At 34.2% G+C, this 19,269-nt stretch overlaps 3 protein-coding genes across 6 annotated transcripts; 2 read left to right on the top strand and 1 right to left on the bottom strand.

The window, feature by feature from the left end:
* Nucleotides 1–761: 761 nt before the first annotated feature.
* CycA (cyclin A) lies at nt 762–6,167 on the top strand. 2 transcript variants are annotated; one of them, XM_018509074.1, is made up of 6 exons: nt 762–1,265; nt 1,750–2,235; nt 3,331–3,554; nt 3,690–3,894; nt 4,327–4,574; nt 4,831–6,167. In XM_018509074.1, the coding sequence occupies exons 1-6, from the start codon at nt 1,074–1,076 to the stop codon at nt 4,910–4,912; spliced, it is 1,437 nt and encodes a 478-aa protein (XP_018364576.1). In that variant the 5' UTR covers nt 762–1,073; the 3' UTR covers nt 4,913–6,167. The 2 variants fall into 2 exon arrangements, with proteins under 2 accessions (XP_018364576.1, XP_018364566.1); XM_018509064.1 differs by having other exon boundaries at nt 1,747–2,235.
* Nucleotides 6,168–6,613: 446 nt separating this feature from the next.
* Nap1 (Nucleosome assembly protein 1) lies at nt 6,614–10,950 on the bottom strand. Of its 3 annotated transcripts, XM_018510229.1 has the most exons (9): nt 10,788–10,950; nt 9,158–9,302; nt 8,413–8,702; nt 8,139–8,295; nt 7,930–8,067; nt 7,713–7,860; nt 7,501–7,620; nt 7,182–7,295; nt 6,614–6,956 (listed from the first exon to the last, which is right to left on the bottom strand). In XM_018510229.1, exons 2-9 carry the CDS (start codon nt 9,296–9,298, stop codon nt 6,946–6,948), a joined length of 1,119 nt encoding a protein of 372 aa, XP_018365731.1. In that variant the 5' UTR covers nt 9,299–9,302; nt 10,788–10,950; the 3' UTR covers nt 6,614–6,945. The 3 variants fall into 3 exon arrangements, with proteins under 3 accessions (XP_018365731.1, XP_018365724.1, XP_018365737.1); XM_018510222.1 differs by having other exon boundaries at nt 6,614–7,295; XM_018510235.1 differs by lacking the exon at nt 9,158–9,302 and having other exon boundaries at nt 6,614–7,295; nt 10,788–10,949.
* Nucleotides 10,951–12,287: 1,337 nt separating this feature from the next.
* LOC108762140 (uncharacterized) lies at nt 12,288–18,158 on the top strand. The gene is made up of 7 exons (XM_018508989.1): nt 12,288–12,791; nt 14,099–14,187; nt 14,298–14,446; nt 15,321–17,145; nt 17,248–17,454; nt 17,550–17,611; nt 17,798–18,158. Exons 1-7 carry the CDS (start codon nt 12,661–12,663, stop codon nt 17,987–17,989), a joined length of 2,655 nt encoding a protein of 884 aa, XP_018364491.1. The 5' UTR covers nt 12,288–12,660; the 3' UTR covers nt 17,990–18,158.
* The last annotated feature ends 1,111 nt before the right edge of the window (nt 18,159–19,269 follow it).

The raw sequence follows: 19,269 nt of genomic DNA, 5'->3' as shown, positions 1-19,269 counted from the left end.
CAGCCGAGCGCAGTGGTGTATTGTAAAGGCCCGTCTACAATACACGGAGTAAGAAGTAAGAGTAAGAAATTGACCAATCACAGTCGAATGCGAGAAGAATAATCGACTGTGATTGGTCAATTTCTTACTCTTACTTCTTACTCCGTGTATTGTAGACGGACCTATAGGCAATGCCTATCCTTGTGCTCATATCCTAAGGTTTGTTCGCGTCGCATGCTCCAACATGTTCCAACATACTCCTACCATACCTCCTACTCACTCTATCAAGCGCGTTGGAGTGAGTAGGAGCTATGGTAGGAGTATGTTGGAACATTTTTTTTCTCCGCACTGCTTGCACTAGTTCAAGAAGTGTACACTACATCGTTTTTTTTGTGTACACTGTAACGAAATGACGTCATGTACTCTGTTCTTTTTCGAGATGTAGCGATACTCAAGTGTAACAGCGTATTCGATTTACTGACTCGACCCGACTCCGAGTCAACAGTCTGTTCTGTTTAGCTGCAAAAGAAGAGCTAAATTGTGTAAGAAATGCAGCTGAAAAGACCAGACTGTTGACTCGGAGTCGGGTCGAGTCAGTAAATCGAATACGCTATATATATGAGTTCACTCTCTTTTAAAATCTCTCTCGCTTTTAAAATCGACGCACGCGCGAGCGCGCAAAAGGACGCGTTTGCGAACGCGCAGTCAAATGAGCAACGTTGCGATTGGCCGATACGTTTCCCACGCTTGCCATTGGCCATTTTGCGCAACGATCTCGATAACGTCCCGCCAGCGGCCAGCTGGTTGAGTTACGTTTGTTTGAAATCAAACGGCAACCGTGGCCCGTTGGTTGCCGAGTGCGCCCGAGTTTCCTGCAATTCCTGTCATGCCTGACCAGTTGTAAAGTCGTCCGGGAGCATCTACGTTTCGTCGCGGAACGCGAAGAAACCGGGACGGACGCGCGCACATTGTTATTTATCAGTCTTTTATTGTCACCCGGTGTCTCGTCCCGGCGGTGGAGTCCCACGGTCCCATACACGTTGACTGAATTTCTTTCGTGCGTGAGGGATATCATCGCGTGAGTCACGGCGATAATGGCTGCAATCAGGATACACCAGGAGGATCAGGAGAATCGCATTATCGGCGATTTGCGCGGACGCGGGAAGGAGAACCTCGTCGCCGCCACCGCCGCTGCCGTGAGCACACAAACACAAGTGTTGCACCAGTCGAAACGCGCCGTCCTCGGAGTCCTGCACACCAATTGCCCTCGGAACGGGACGAAACCTGTACGTAAATCCATTTCTCGTCTCTCTCACTTTGCTCTCCTCGAAACCGCGATAGACGTCGCGAACCACGTTTCTGACATGCCGTTCGCGCCTTCGCTGGATTCTTGAAAGAATCCATCTCGATGCGGTTATGAATTGAAATTAATATTATAGATTAATAGAGAGAGAGAGAGAGATTTATTAGTTGCAGTCTTCATAATTATTTTCCTCTGGTGGAAATCTCTCCGCTGCGATCGTAGATTTTAAGTTAGCTTCTCTTTACCTATTACAATTTAATTTAGCATGTAAGATAAGTTTTTTTTTACTTTTACTCTGTAAAAGTTTGTATATTATGAATTAAAATACTTGCCTTAGTTGATTATTTTTCGAGGAGAGTCAGGTATTGCATTGAACATTTATTATTGCTAAATGATTTACAGCAGAAAGTTAAGTGTCAGAAATTCACATGTGTTATTGAATTTCTTCTGTTTTTCTTTTTTAGCAGGAGATCTACAAAGATGAGAAGTATGTCAAAGCTAAACCGTTTATACCTATGCAATCGGAGCCTTTCAAAATTTATGAAGAAGACTTTTATAATAAGGAGGAACCAACCATCAAAATTTATGAGGATAAATTAGAAGAAGAGACATCGGTTGTCCTTAGAAACTCAAAGGAGAACAAGGAAATAAAAGAAACAACAGCAAAGTCCGATAAAGAACAGCCAAGATTAGAAATACACACTATAGATAGCACTTCTACTTATGCGTTTTGTAATAAGATCGAAGAAGTCGATCAAATAAAGAAGGATGATATCTTATTGAAAGATAGTCCCATGTCCCTGGGAATGTCATTGGAGAAATCTCTCACATATAGCAGTTCTTCCAATGAGGAGTATAGACTCAGAAGAGAATGTAATAAGGAATTGAGAATTAATATTTTTGATGTAGATGAATATAGAGCTGATATATACAATTATTTACGAACATCAGAGGTATACGCTTGTCTTTATTCTATATTAATTTGTATAAATTAATATTAAACGAGATGTTTTCCTGGAAAATTCTACAAAACTTGAAATTTTCAGGAGATTTCATTTCTATCCTTGAAAATCAGGGATTTTCATGAAATTTTATCAAGACTCGGAAATTTTTGGAATTTTTTTAAATTTAAATTCTGTCTTTTTCTTAAAAGTTTCTTTGAATAATCATTTTTTCTTGATAACGCAAAATGACAATCGGTTAGCAATAAATATAGCGTCCGTGTATATTCACGTACTCTCACGGGTTTTCTAAAAAAAAAAAATCAGGTTGACAGTAGAAAACATTACTCAAAATAGAGTGGTTCACTGATATTATATTATAATGCTCATTCATTATATTAAGCTATATAGATTTTACGGCTCTAATTGTAGAAAATGATAAGATGTCATCTATTATTGTAAAACTATATCTATTGTGGAATCTCTGTCCTTTATTAATTTTCAATACTTTAATTTATGTTGCACACCAATTTCACTCCTTTATTTTAAAGTTGCATCAAAAAATTCTCTAATCTTGGAATTTTGAACAAAAATATCTAGAAATAATCCAGAAATTTTCGAGGATTTTTTACAAAATCTCAATAAATTTCTTATTAAAGTAAATTGATTTAACAAGATTTTTTAAATTTTTAATTCACACACGATTGGGTCATTCATATCCTGTATTTTTTCTTCGAAAAACTAAGATTATCAAGTTATAACATTTATATATAATTTTTTAAAATACATAACCGTACAAATTATTTTCTAAAGATGTTAAAATATATGTAAAAATAATTGTTATATGTTAAAGTGTTGAAAATTAATTTGAAATACAAATGACCCATTGTGTGTAAAAGATCGGAAAAATCATCGTTTGTATTTAAGGGTTATAGAAATTTAATATTAAGTTAATAATGTTTAATCTAAATATATTTTTCATATATATTTTTCATTTAAATATTTTTTATTATGAAAAGAGTAACTTTCATTCTATGTCTAGAGAAAAAAATCTCTGGAAAACTTTTATTTATTTCAATACTAAGATTTCTATTATCTTTTTTTCAGTCACTACATAGACCAAAGTCTGGTTATATGAAGAAACAACCTGATATTACGTATTCAATGAGATCTATATTGATAGATTGGCTTGTAGAGGTAGCTGAAGAATATCGATTACAGGACGAGACGCTTTACTTGGCCATTTCATATATTGATCGCTTTTTATCGTACATGAGTGTTGTAAGATCAAAATTACAACTTGTTGGGACTGCCGCTATGTTTATTGCAGCGTGAGTTTATTTTGAATAATCATACTTTGACAAAATCTGTATACGACAATTCTTATCGAATATAAACTGTTCGACACTTTAATTTTTTAATAAAATTCTTATTTTGTAAAAATATAATGTATTTATATCTAATAGGAAATACGAGGAGATTTATCCTCCCGATGTAGGAGAATTTGTATATATTACGGATGATACATATTCAAAAACACAAGTGATAAAAATGGAAAATTTAATATTGAGAGTTTTATCGTTCGATTTAACTGTACCGACGCATGTCACATTTCTTATGGAATACTGTATCAGCAACAACTTGTCGGAAAAAATTAAATTTTTGGCAATGGTAAGTTTTAATGAGTATAAATATTTAATGTTGCTGTATTCTCTAAAATTTCTTAGGGATATGTTAAGTATATAATCTTTACAAAAAATAACAAAAATTGGAAATTTACATTTTTCGTACAAAAAATTTATATACGTATGAATATGTTTCAATAACTCAATATTCATATTTAATGATACAGTTGTATAGTTTAAATGAAAATTTTCTAATTTTTTATCTTAATTATTTTTTTTTAAACATGTTAACTTGTTGAAATAGTATTTTATCCAGATTCTAAATCTGCCAAACTTTTTGTATTATTTTCAAATACAATATCGAAAAATTTGTATTTTTTTCATAATTTTTTCATTTTATTAAAAAATATATGTAACATCCTTAATTTTTTTCTTTCCTTAATTTTTAAGAAGTTTCACACATATTTTGTTATTTTAGTACTTATGTGAGTTGTCAATGTTGGAGGGGGACCCATACTTACAATATTTGCCCAGTCACTTGGCTGCGTCCGCGATAGCTCTAGCGCGGCATACGTTACATGAAGAGATTTGGCCACACGAATTGGAACTGTCAACTGGATACAATTTAAAAACTCTTAAGGAATGTATTGCGTACTTGAACAGAACTTTCTCCAATGCTCCTAACTTTCAGCAAACGGCAATACAGGAGAAGTACAGAAGCAGCAAGTAAGTACAAATATTATTAACTATATATATATATATATATACACATACATATATATATATACATAATGTGTTATACATATATATATACATAAAACAGATCATATAACACATGATATAATTGCACACAATATATCCTATAATTAAATGTATAAATAGTAACACATATACCTTTTTTATGTGTGTGAGATCTCGCAGATGTATTTTATACGTAGATTACAGGATGTTTGACAATTTTAATGAAATAATTTTTTCTTAGATACGGTCATGTATCTATGCTGTTGCCTCGTAGTACCGAGGCGGTATCGTGCGAGGACGAAGATGAAGAGGGAAATGCTTAGTAAAAAATATTGTCAGACACAGAATTAAAATAATTTTTTTCAGTGTCTTTAAATTGATAATTGAATAACGAACCTCCCGAAACAGCTCTACATACACTGAAAATGGAGGAGGGGATCAGAGCAAGACTTGATCTGCCATTCTGACAAAATGAGAGAAAAATCGTACGATTTATTTCTTTCTGTTGGCTTGTTGCAGTCGGGTCGGTACATTTTTGCGAGAGCAAATTGGTACCTGACTCTCCTACCTTCATCACATCCCATTATCTTATATCATCTTCTTAAGTCGTGGCCTAACGAAAATTTTCATAATTTAGAGTTTCTTCATATCGATGTAAAACTCTAGCCAAAAAGAAAGAGAGGGAGAAAGAGAGAGATAATACATTATCTAGAAATTGTATTTTTATAAGTACTTTTTAGAGGATCAAAACAAACGCGATACATGCAAACGACTAAAAATTCGATTGCAAGTAAACCGTTCCAATAATAAGAATCGTAAGCAAAGCGATTTTATATTTATTATTATCGTTTTACCGTTAGGCATGTGCCATTTAACGATAAAAACGACATATTCTATTTGAGATATTTCAGCGAAATTAATTTGCAATTAATTATTTCGATCAATTTTTCAGTCCTTGTACAGTTATTTATTTACAACATTCTAGGTATCATAATATCAAATGCGTAGTTTGTTTTATTAGAAGTAAGGTGTATCTTTTATATATATATATCCCTGTATTACATTATATACAAGAATATTAGATTATACGCTGTGCAAGATTACATTGTCAATTCTTTCCTGGCGCAAATCGTTTTTTAAATTTTTCTTTCAAGAACACGCGTGCCATTTTTTTACAACCAGTCGTTCATAGTGAATGTAAATGAATCGCACATTCGCAGTAATTAATATACATTCATTTCGATGACGCACGTTTTCGACTATATTGACGTGCAATATTGCACAGCATAAATTACCGCATTTTAACATAGCGCAAAATACCTAAGTGTTCATCAAATCTAATATGCATGAGAATATGTTCGTATGAGAAATTTAAATACAGATATAAAAAAATGTTATGGAATCATATATCGTTACATGATTACACGTTCAGTTCTATATTAATTATAAATTTTATGATCTGCTCCACAAAGTTTAATATAGCTGACGTGGCACGAGGACTAGAATTTCTCCAAAGATTACTGTTGATGAACTAAAAAATAGCTTCCGAGATGGGCCAAGATACAAAGTAAAAATTGTTGCCGCTTCTTACATCGAAAATAACAAATAACGTAAAAAATGTTATTTAACTCCGAAAGAAATGTTTGTTAAAATTAAAACTAAATCTCGAAAAGAAATCCCTTTCAGAAAAATCTTTAAACCAAAATTCTACCTATCAAGATTCTTCTTTAGTGTACTCGAGAATTCAAAACGTGATATATGCGAATGTTTTTTATATTATATTTTCATATATATATCTGACGTATGCGTTTTAAACTACGTTTAAATATTATATATATTCAGAATTGTTTCGACATAATACAAAATCGTATCAAACGTTTCCGTAGCGAATTTATAGATGAAAGCATGAATGACATTAATATAACAATTGTAAATAATGCCCAAAGATCATTCTTTTTACGAAGGTCTTGGAAGGACACTTTATGAAGGAATAAAAACAAAGAATGAAACACAGAACACAGTAATATTTTTTTCTTCACTTTTGTATTAAAAATGCTTCAACAGTACCCAAAAATTTATCCATAGAGCAACGTGCGTTTCTCGGAAAAGAATTCAAACAACCTCTCTGTCAGCGCATATAAAAACGTAACAAGTAGTATAAAATGAAGCAATTAAAAATTGATAATTAGTGTCGAGAGCGAGAGCAATTATTATATACTTATGATTAAAACCTTATAGCAGAAGTATAATGAGGCGCACATTCTACTCATCATCAACGGCGATATAGGGAAGATTGGTACGTATAATTTCTTTTGTTAAATGTTTTTTTGTATCACTGGTAGTATGTTGAAGAGTTCTATGCTTGATCTGGAATAGGAGATATGATATGATTAGATGATTGATACGAAGAACAGGGATTACATTTGGAGCCACAAGGTGCAGGATTATCTAGGCAGTTATCGGTCAGAGGTGTCGTTAGTGTGTTGTTGCATACTGTAACGCACGAACGATTTTTTTCTTTTTTCATTACGGCACAATTAATGTAATTCTACTGTTGTTTACACTCATTGGGATCATCGCCTTGTTTCCCACCTGAAGGCGCATTAACAGGAGAAGATGCCTCCTCTTCCTCATCTTCCTCGTCTTCATCATCATCTCCTTCATCCTCGTCTTCGTAATCCTCGTCTTCATCATCTAAACCTTCGCCTGAAATTAAATTTGTCTCGTAATGAAAATATTCGCAAAAATAAACACAAGAATATACTAATTACAGATATACTTCGAAATTTAAATATTGATCAACTTTATATGTCGCATGTTAGCAGTTTCTTTTAATTAAAAAAAAAAATTGTTGCTCCATATCCATTATGTTCACAATAAAAAATTGTATCAATATAATCATGGACATTACCTGTATAGTAAAGTACAGCTCTAGGAACTATGCGTTCTCTAATATAATGACCTAATTCAAAATCGCTGGTTAATAAAGCTTGAGTATCATCATCCATATCAGCTTCCGAGTCTTCTGGCACTGAAAATGTTTAAACCAAAATTAAATTGCAAGTCAAGTATGTTTTTTTAATTCTACACAGAAAATTAAAAGATAGGTATAATATTAATTACCAATTGGTGGACTAAAGAAATTAAAGAAGGAATCGTTTTGAACAGTTTTCGTCACAGTACGCATGGATCCTCGAGATTTATGCTTCTGATTTTTCTTAATAGTTTTAATTGTAACATTCTTGCCTTTTTTCCAATCAATTACACAACCCTATGAAAAAATTCTCGCATTTAGTATCGTAATTATTTGGAAATTAATTAGATCAAGTAAAAGCTTTACTTTGCATTTATATATCTCCGGTCCTTCGAAACTGAATGGATCGTTCTTATCTGGAGTACATTTCATGATATATTCTTTAGTGAGTATTGTGTTCGAGAAATATTCGTTGGGTGTAAAATAGAATTCGAGAACAAATCCCTAAAAAGAATATTAATTTTAATCAAACTCTTTTTCTAATTGTTAATTTATCACTTTGTTCCATAACTTACCATTGGATTCGATGGCAGAAATTTTACTTTGATATCATGTAGATGCTTCAAGATCGGTTCGTCATGTTCCTGAACCATTTCGGATAGCGTACTTACATTCTTAAATATTGTTAGCCAGAAATCGGGGATACCTTTAGTATCATCCTCATTCTCCGTTCTAAAATACATTATACAAATTAATATGCAGTAATTAATTGCATGTCTAATAAATCGTATCTAATCTTTCTTAAATATGTACAAGCAGATACATATTATTTAAAAAACAATAACATACGCTTCCTTTGTTTCTACAGAATCCTCGATCTTTGCCTTCTCTTTCATATAATTATTTAGCGTTTCTTCATCATCATCACTGTCCCAAACGCATTGCTCATCGGTTGGTTCGTAAGCACCCGATACTATCTCACACCGCTTCTCGTATAAGGGTGCACACATTTTATAATATTCACATTCCAAGGCATGGACCTCCTCATAAAATTTAGCCTCAATGTTAGTGGTAACGAGTTGCAGTTGTTTCAATGCCTTGATCCTGCGTTTGACGGGAGCAGGAAGAGACTGCATTTGCTAAAAATACAATTGGACTTGTAAAACTTTGTTACAATCAAATATATTTTGATATTTTATATTTTATTAAGCTTTACTAAATGTTTTCGTTTCTTTTTAATTTAATAAAACAATGGCAAATTTATTGATAAGATACAGAGCGCAAGTCAATGGTGATGAAAAAATATCAATATAATTTTATTTAAATTAGGAGAAGTTACAAATGACATCCACTATTCAACGAGATGCGTAATAAACATGTAAGATGTATTCAATTAAAAATTGTCAGTCAAATGGGATGTAAAAGCAAACAAGCATCGGGGGAGGGGGGGAGCATGCGAATCAGAAAAAGATTTTTGCAATACCATTATAAAATGATACGCGCTTCATTAACAATTTATGTAACTCCAATATATATATATGTATATATTTGTATATAGTTGACCGAATGAAGACTGGACATAATATTGCAATACCTCTAATCCTGCTGCAGTAATACCATCTCGAAGAGCAGCTAACACATCAGGTCTACGTAAAATTTTGCGATGGTTATCGTCTTCGTCTTCAACGGATTCTGTACCGCTAGCATTGGCGGCGCGTTCCGGATCGGTTGTCATATTACTACAATTCAAATGTGTCGCTATATCAATTCACTTCCTTTGGCCAATTATCTATTATTCTAATCTAAAAGTTTCTTAGCGTTCACAGCTGTAAACTTGATTTTTAAAGCTGTAAACTTGGTAACATCAAACTCTCTTCAATCTATTTGAATTTTACGTAGACTGAGAATTACATGTATTTGTATATCTGTACACTACTATACAATACATGGTAACTCCACGTGACTCGATCATTAAAGCAGTGCCAACATTTATGAGAATATACATTGCTACGTATGTATAAATAAAAAGGCAAGCAACTAATTTTGAGCAAATCTCTAATAACTTGTTTTTGCAACGTAATTTAGGAATAAGTAGGTAAAAAAGCGTGTAAGTAGCTCGATTATTACATACAATGAGTAGCAGGAGAAATCTCTAGAAGCCTGTTCTCTTTAGCTGAACTTTTGCACAGTTTATCTTTCTTCCTTTTCTCTTCTGGAAGAAGAAAAGAAAGATGAACTGGCAAAAGTTTAACCAAAAAGAACAGGCCTAATGTAACATAAATTCTTTCACTATCACAGGGAACAATTCAATAAGATAAGATCTTGATTTAGATTCCTAATAAATACAAATTATTTCATTTAAGCTTAAGGGACAAAACACTTGCTAAAAAAAAAAAAAGTGTTTCAACAACTTGGCTACAAGGTACTCTGTTCTAGGCAATAAACTTAGGAAAATTGGTTAAATTTCTCAGACACAAAAATGTACAATGTGACGTGATGCTCGCGTAAAATAACGTGCCAAATTCACGAGATCGCACAAGACGTACGTGGTAGGATAAAAGGAGCATTCGGACAGACATAGCCTCAAGTCACGTTGATTTCGTGCTAAATATTAAGCGAGCGGCACACGACGCATATCTTCTCACTTGCATTACGGTAAATTACTAGAATTGCCGAGAACACATAATTTTCAGCAATTCACTGCAAGCGAGAAAACGTGCATCGTGTGCCGCTGGCTTTACACGCTCGAATTTTCACGAACCCCTCGACCAAGCGAATCGGTCTGCGCGCGAACTTGAGAGTCGAGAGGAAGATTATTCCGAACTTTCGGTTGCACAAGAGAAGAGGGCTAACGAGAGCACGAGGCGAGATCGGATGCGGGTGGCGAGAACGTAGGCGAGGTGCGAGACGGCACGTTGAATGACATTGAGAGGACGAGACTAAAGGCAACTAAGGGCGCCAAGATTCGCGCCTCACGACGCTCGGTTCCACGGGAGAATTCGACCGGGATGGCTTGGTGGGAACGTGCACGTGGCACGAGGGCAACGGGGTCGTCCGGCGTACGCCGGACGTGGAACTACGGACGTGAAAGAAGGGCGAAACGTGGAGGACAAAGTGCGCGCGCGAGGAACAACGTCACGGCGAGGTACGTCGCGACGTGACGCGAATTTCTACCTCCGCGGTGTCCGCGGCCAGATTCCGTATTCCCGATCAACGGATCCTACCTTCGTAGCACGGAGTCGGGATCCGCGTGTGAGATAGGTGAAACCCAAACCTGACGAAACCAGGAAACGAACAGCGGACTACAACGGACGACAACGAACCGGTCCGGTCGCTGCTGCCTCTTTAATGACGGTTGGGTCGCGGGTAAATGCGCGATACAAAGAGGGATGAACGGCGGTTGAGAATCGCGAGCAATCGCGATCTCTCGATTCTCTGTTCAAGTACTCGAAACTCGAAGCGCGGGAGTCGATAGGCCTGTTCTTTTTGAACAGGCTGAACTTTTTGCATCAGGACAACTTTCTTCTTCTTCCTTTCCTCCTGAAGAGAAAAGGGAATAAGATGAACTGGTGCGAAAGTTCAGATAAAAAGAACAGGCCTGGATGTGTTCCGTTGCGTTCAATAATTGAAATAAGCGTATAAATTAGAGCAACTTCAATTAAACTCCAATTGTTGATCAACTAATCTGTGTTATAATTATAATACAGATATTTGTGTTGTTTTATTAACACGAATAGAATTATTAAGTTTATTTAACTTATTTGGAAGAAAGATTCGACATTGTATTTACAACGAGAAAAGAAGGAAAGATGAAAACACACAAAGATTCAGCTATAAAGCTTGAAGGAAAGAAAAGAATAAAATGTTACAAAGATTAAGAATTAAAAATATCAAAATATAGCATTAAAAAATCGACAACATTTGTAGCATTAAATTTATTCGCATTGCTGGAAATTCTTAGAAATTTTATCCACGTTGAAAAGAGAAGGAAATAAAGAATCTGAGTACCAAAAGTGCAAGCAACACGAATAGATACTTACTAAAAACATCGGATTTAAATTGAGAAATACGAAAGAATCAAAAATATTAGAAAATATTTTTTATGCAATTCTTTTTACATTTTATGGTTAAAAATTTCTAATTTTCAAGAAGACGTTTTTTTTTTTGTTAAAGATTATTGGTGCGTTCGGGGAGACGCTATTAGCGCTATTTGTGACATTCTATCTTTTACGTCTAATAAACAATAAGATAGAATGGCTGCGTTCAGTAGACTCAGCAGTTTTGCAACCGTTTTATGATTCGTCGCGCTGATTGGATTAAGGCCCGTCTACAATACACGGAGTAAGAAGAGTAAGAAATTGACCAATCACAGTCGATTATTCTTCTCACATTCGACTGTGATTGGTCAATTTCTTACTCTTACTTCTTACTCTGTGTATTGTAGACGGGCCTTTACAGTCGAACGACAGGGGAATGCTCGACTGTAGTTGGTTGGTTCTTACATTCTGATCCGGTTTTAAGCCTCGGTGGAAACTAGGCCAATGACAGAAATAGCGCTAATAGCGTTATTCGAACGCACCATATATAGGCAAAAGTATGCAAAGCCGTTTTTAAGTTCGCCATTGGTCGGAAAAAGCCGCCGCTTGATGGAAACGCAACCTGAGTACATATTCCGAAATTCAAATTTGCCGTCCGGTGCGACGTCTACGTCAATTTCGCGCCGGGTGCGCCGTGACGTTGGCACGAAAATAACGCAGTCTCGGCGCAGCGTAGCATCCGTATGTGTTCGTGTCAATTCGCGACATTCGCGTTCGTTGTGGTTATGTCTTGCGACGAGATCCGAGACTCAGGTGACCGTGATCATATCACTTTTTTCCCTTCCGGTGCGCAACAAGAATCGTCACCGTCGCCACAGTCGTTCTTACTCGTCGCGAGTTAAATCCACGTCCCCCCCTTTCCGTCGTCTATTTCCTTCTCTCTTGCTCTCCCCCGCTGAGCTATTTTCACACGCGCGCGTCTTCGGGGGAGCGACTACCCGGGAACGGTGAAATATGTGTGTACGTATATGTGCGACGCGATAACACTCGGCCGGAAAATATGTCAGCGGGCATCACGGATCCGAACGGGACTGTCACGCGAGTGGAACACACACACGATGGCTACCTCATCGATCAAGTCGACTACATCGACCTGTCGGACCTGCAGTTCGATGACGACAACGACGTTTGGTGGGTGTCGCTCGCCCGTCGATGACTCTTTAATCGGCCCACATCTCCTTGGAATATGCTCACCATATTTGTCTTTAATTCCACCCCTACTCCATTTTTCTACTCGGGATATGAATAAAAACAATAAGACTAACGAGCATAATAAATTACAGTACGTTTTGAATTGGGAGCATATGTTGTTTGTAGATGAAGTTTCATTTAATTGGTAGATTTCTCTTTTTTTTTTATCTGGTTAATATATATTGCTCTTCAGTCAATTTTAATTAATTGTATTTAAGAATTGTCTGTATATTAGTCTAGTTGGTTTATTGTAGTCTGTAAGTTTCTAAAATAACTTGAAAATGTAGAAGATAAAACTTTTATCACGGTTGTATATTTTAAAATTACATTTTACATGGAATATTTATGTATTGTTTACACTAAATTTACACAAATCTTTTTTATATAGACAATATAGTAATGTAAATATGTAAATTATTAGAAATTTTATGATGTAATATAGAAAAGAAGTAATTAGGTTTTATGATTGTTAATATAATCTGACTCCAATATTGATAAATAAAAATATAAACGAGATAAAAGCTTTATGTAGTCGTTACACATAACATATGACGAATTCAAGCACTTGTATTATACTAGATTAGTATATACTAAAAGCTACTTATACATAAAATTAGTAAAGTTAAATGTAAAAGCGTATGAATATTTAACAAATTAAATACCCAATATTGACATGTCATGTTATTTTACAGAATAATACATGTATTATGTCATTGTTAAAGTTATTTATATTATGCTCCTGCATTTAGATACTTCATATAAAACAGTCTTTAATATGTACTAATTCAGTGTAGTGCAGATGGCCGAATTTTCTCCAATAGAGTACATAATTTACACACACTATATTATATAGATATAGAATATCAGGTGATATAGTAGTGTCTCGATTATATTTTACTCATAAATTTTATACACAATTCTGATTTTTATATTCATTAAAGGAAAGGACAAATGAGTCAAGTGTAATTAGTAGGGTGCAAATTAGATTTATTTGTATCTAGAAAATGTACAACAAACTGATTATGATTATATATTTTTTAAATAAGAATAGGTTCAATTTGCGTCTTACTAACCGTGTCTTGCTCTATGCACCTTTCGCTTAATTTTGAGAAAATAGATTAATATATTTTTATTTTCTAATATAATGAAATATTAAATATTCCTTTTTGTTGCATTTCAATGTTAATGAATTAACTTGACTAAATTAATTTTGAATTAATTGTTAATTTTAGATTGTTTTTTCTTAGGTTGTATATGCCTCTGCAATGCTCAACTGGATCTACAATTCAGGATATATATGCCTGGCTGAAGACAGAACCGGAATTGGATGTTCGAAGTACAAAACATGATAATATCGCATTAATTTATCCACTAAATATTCTCAGCTTTATTTACTATCATAATTTAAGTATTACTATTGCTATTAAATTTAGTATGTATATTTAGATAACAAAAGATGCATTGACACGAGAACATTCACGAGACCTAAGAAACGATCAGCTCGAATGAGCTTTGAATCGATTTTCGAGGGACTATCGCCTTCTACAAAAGATATACAGAAGCTGCAAGATATAGATATTACGTACATAGAAAATGTAGGTTGTTCAACCGTCTTATATACATATATTCTATGTATATATTTAATATTAAAATATGATTTATATATATATATATATACAAAAGTATTTTCCTTATATTTAAAATAAATAGCTTATATGATCTGACAATAAAGTTCCTGGATTGCAATAATAAAAAACAGACATTTCAGATAACAAATTGTTATATTTTATCTTTTATATTTTATCAATATACACATATTTTTGGTACAAAATCTTAATTTTTTTTAAATCTGTAGTTGAAATGCTATTCAAAGCATTCATCATATTTCACTGAATAGCTTCGATAGCTTGAAAATGTTTATCTTTCATAATATTTTTGAGCTTTTGGAATAATATGAAATCAATCCAAATGTTAGCAAAAACGATGATTCTTTTCGGCGATATCGTATGGCGATATCATTGTCATATAATTTTCTTGGCCAAGAAAGAGATTGAGATTAACCACGCATCTTATTTGCTGGAATTAGTTCTTTCGGATTTCATACTGTTCTTAAAGCTCAAAAGCATGAAAGATAAACATTTTTAAAACATCGATGACAATCAAAGAAATATGACAAGTACTCTAAATAGCATTCCAACTGTAGACTTACAAAAATATTGGAAGCTTTGTATCAAAGATATGTGGAGTGTATTGGTATCATAGAAGACTATAGAAAATAACATTTTGTTATTGGAGATGTTTGTGTTTTTTTGGCACTGCAGTCTGGGAACTTTATTGTCTATATATATTTTGTAAAATTAATTATGAATATTTTTCTGTTGTACAATACCAATTAATTATATATTAATTAAAATCTATAATACATTATTATATTAAATGTATGAAATTTTATTTTGTATTATTATCTAGGTGGAAAAATATTTACCTGCAATAATTAGAGATAAAGAATCTGTGCCACCAATCTTGAAGCCGTCCACCAAAACGGCTTTAAATATCTTATCCGACGAAATCTCAGTAACATCAGGGCAAGTAAGCATGGAAGCTTTCTTAAACATGTCACAATCCAAAGGAATAGATTCATTTATAAATTTAGGAGAACCCGAATTCAGTGATATGTTGATGAACGTATCACAGCCTTCTATTTTGAGTGCATCTGTTATCACAAACGAGTCTATGTTTATTAAAAACAACATACCACCAGTGATAAATAAAAACATGGCTCAAAACAGCGACATGGAAAAAAGCTCAAACTCTAATGATATTAATAATGAAACATATGTGATGCAAAACTCTGACAAAACAATTACACCGGACAAAATTTATTGCACAAATACTCTAAGCAATACCTGCAAAGAATTTCTTCAACTCGATAAAGTCTTGAATGAGACGTATAATGCGGCAGCTCTTAGTGGAACATCAGCAAGATCGAGTCTCGACAAACAAGAGGCCGCTTTGTCTTCCACTTTTGTAGCCGAGCCTAATGCTAATACTAATTTCGTGCAATTACAAAATGAAGCAAGTAATGGATTACTAGATACTACATATCTATCTTCAGCAAAAGGCGCTGAGAAACCAAATTCGCCAGTATCGATTGTTAGCGATACGTACATACCTACAACGCGCATAAATAAAACAGATTTAAATGTAACATGTGATATTCTGCCAGATAAAATCGAATCCGTAGCGCTTTTCACGCGTGAGACACTTGCGAAGGAGAGCGCTTTAGATATGTCTTTTAACGTGCCTGTCTATAACCAATCGACGCCGATGAATCCAAGTATGCCGAACACAACATCGAAATTCGCTACGAAATATTTGGACCAGCCGCAACCAGTTGTGCATCCCACATTAAAAGCTCCCACGTCAAAAGCTCCTACGTCATTAAGACGAGAGTTGCTGGCAGAGATTCAACGAAGTGGCGAACGCAAGCTGGATTCCACGTACAATCATATTCCTAGCGATCATTCTAATTTGAGAGACACCAAGGAAAATGTTCATATAGCCTATAATGAAAATGAGACTGACGGTTCTTCAACTAACAAATACTACACGTACAAAAAGTCGGCGTTTACCAGGATGACCAGTCAGTATACAAGCCAGAATGAAACGGCTGTAACCGCTCAAAAGGAATTGCCAATGGACCAACGTAAATTTTACACTTTTACAAAGAAAAATAACCCCATCGAAAGAACTAATAATATCGCTAGTGAAAGCGTCGAGACGCATCCAAGCATGGATAGCACGTTTTGTAAACCCCATCTTCCGAAAATACAGCAGAAAAGGAACATGCCGAGGGCATTGTCAAAATTGCCACAGTTCCTGCAGAAATCCAATCCCAATCTTGTATCGAGTTCGCTAAAGAATGTTAGCGGTGTGCCTATTGTTCGTACAGGCATATCCAGTATAGGATATATCAAGGGTTCGCAACCCAATATTAAACAAAACATCGCAAAAAAGTCGCAACTGCCGAGCAAGTTACATCTGTATGGCAAGATGAAGAGCGGGTCCGAGCAACGGCTGCTCGAGGCCAACGTGGATACAAATAATCGGTTTCCGATGGAGGGTGTGATTGCTGGCTCGACGGAGAGCATAGAGAGCACCCACAGCGTTCACAGTGCTCCCGACCTGGATGACAGACTTAGTACGTGCTCTGACAGCAGTAATCATAATTCGTGTAGCAAACAAACAATGAATATCGAGCAATTACATCAATTAGTGCGAATGCAGGAAGAGAGTAAGTGTTGTAAATTACTACCTAGAAAACATAAAATTAATTCCATATAAACATTTTAAAAATATCGTTGAAAAATCGCTAATTCTAAATTTGTATCTTCAGGTTTAAAGCAAGATTTATCGCCCAAACCGAACAGACAAGTTTTAGAAAACACGTGGGTCGCAGAGAAAAAGGATTTGCCTTCCCCAATTTTGAAAAACGGTGTTCAACACAATGAGATTGATGAACATTTACTAAATAATGATTTAAGTATGAAAAGCAGCTCTCCAATAATTAGTCCTACTGCGTCTAGTCACGCATTAAATGATGGTAATTAGATCATTTTTTTTCTAATTAAATTAAAATGAATAGTTTAACTGGAAATAAATTAAGTAAATAAAAAATATATGTGTGCATCTTTTAAGGAAATGCCGAAGGTAACATAGCAAAGACCAAGGATGAAATTGTAGTAGTTGAAAAGACAGAAGTATGTATTACTTTGTGTAAACACTTACTGTGACATTACGAAATCAAAATTTAAATATTCAACAATAATAGCTAATCAAACTTATTCATTACTTGTTCAAGTTTGCTACTTACAATTAGAAGAATTAGAAACAAATTATTACATATCGAATATATGAAGAAATTATATAATTCTATTGACTTGTAGGGTCCGAATCAAGTAGTGCCTAAAACTGAGAATAAGACTCGGTTGAGACAACCGACCAACTGGAGCACCGGAAGCAAGCCAGCTGCTGTGATAAGCGGAATTCCTAGACCCGCCTCACGTATACCGGCTCTCAGATTTGTTCGACCGAACGCGAAAACCACTCAAGCCGATTTGAGAAAAGGATGCACGTGAAATCCTGAATGATAAAAACAAGCAAGGAAAAACAGGGACTTACAAATATTTAGTTTAATCACTAATATGGCGATTAACGGGGATTTTCAGTTCTAATAAGTAGTAACGATAAAGTTTCTCGAAGCTGATAAAAATTCAGTATTATTGAGCTTCCAAGTTGGATGATACAAGGGGATTATTATTAATATTTGCGTGTTATTTGTTTGTATATTTAATTTGTAAAATTAGTAATAGTATCGTCTCATGTCATTACTCCTATTTATATATATATGCATTTTTTTACAATTTGAAGCATAATTGTCTTGCTTTGATAAGGATTGAAAATATTTATACTTATACAAACTTGTAAAATATTTTAGGAGTTTGTCTCTATTAATTGATTACTAAATAATATATAAGAAAACGCGATCTAGTTCACAGATAAGATTTCGTTCAAGTCGTAAATTTTATCGTTGCCAAAACCAAGATTTCAAGATGTAGATTGTATTGGTGTTGTTTGTAATTTCTATATAATGTAGAAATTTAAATTTTTGTTCGATATTTTATATGAAAAGCCGAAGAGAAAGGGGCTATTTTTTACATAATAGTCAATACAAACAATGACAATAAATCTAAAATCTTTGTACATAAGAATAATATATATAGCGTTATAGAAAAATTGTTCAAATATTTTCTATTAAATAATAAATGACAAATTAGTCGACAAATTATAGAAAAGAATGCACATGAAAAGAAAAGACTGCAAGTGTAATTCACATTCTTGCGAGCAAAATTAGTTTTCATCTCTCATCTCCGTCCTGTTGTATCTCTGCTGTCTTTTCCATAAAATTGCTCGTCATATTTTGTCAAATCATCTGAGACATATCATCGTGCTTACATATAATACAAAAAAAAATTATAAAAAATTGATACAATGATATATATGTATAAAAAAAATTGTTCGATCTGTACGTTCATATCAGGTGTTTGGTACCTGTTCAAATATTGAGATACTGAAATTAAACATTAACTTGACGCATTTTTTAGATAAAAAAAAATAAAAACTGAAAATATTCTGTGATTTCACATATTATCGTATCGCGTATAGATACATATACATTTTGTATAGAAAGTTTTTTTGATACACATTGATAGTACTAAAATCGAAAATATGGAGTTGCACTTACTTCTTGTAGATTCTACATTCTACACAATGAATGCAATTAGGTCATACGCTTTGCTTCGTTTATTAAGAAAACTCGCAAACTTCTAATTTAACTTGAACATTCTAAAAAATTGTC

This window comes from Trachymyrmex cornetzi, unplaced genomic scaffold (assembly GCF_001594075.2).
Source record: "Trachymyrmex cornetzi isolate Tcor2-1 unplaced genomic scaffold, Tcor1.1 scaffold11, whole genome shotgun sequence".
NCBI lineage: Eukaryota > Metazoa > Arthropoda > Insecta > Hymenoptera > Formicidae > Trachymyrmex > Trachymyrmex cornetzi.
Note: the sequence above shows the minus strand (reverse complement) of the source record. Positions and strands in the feature narration are given on the sequence as shown.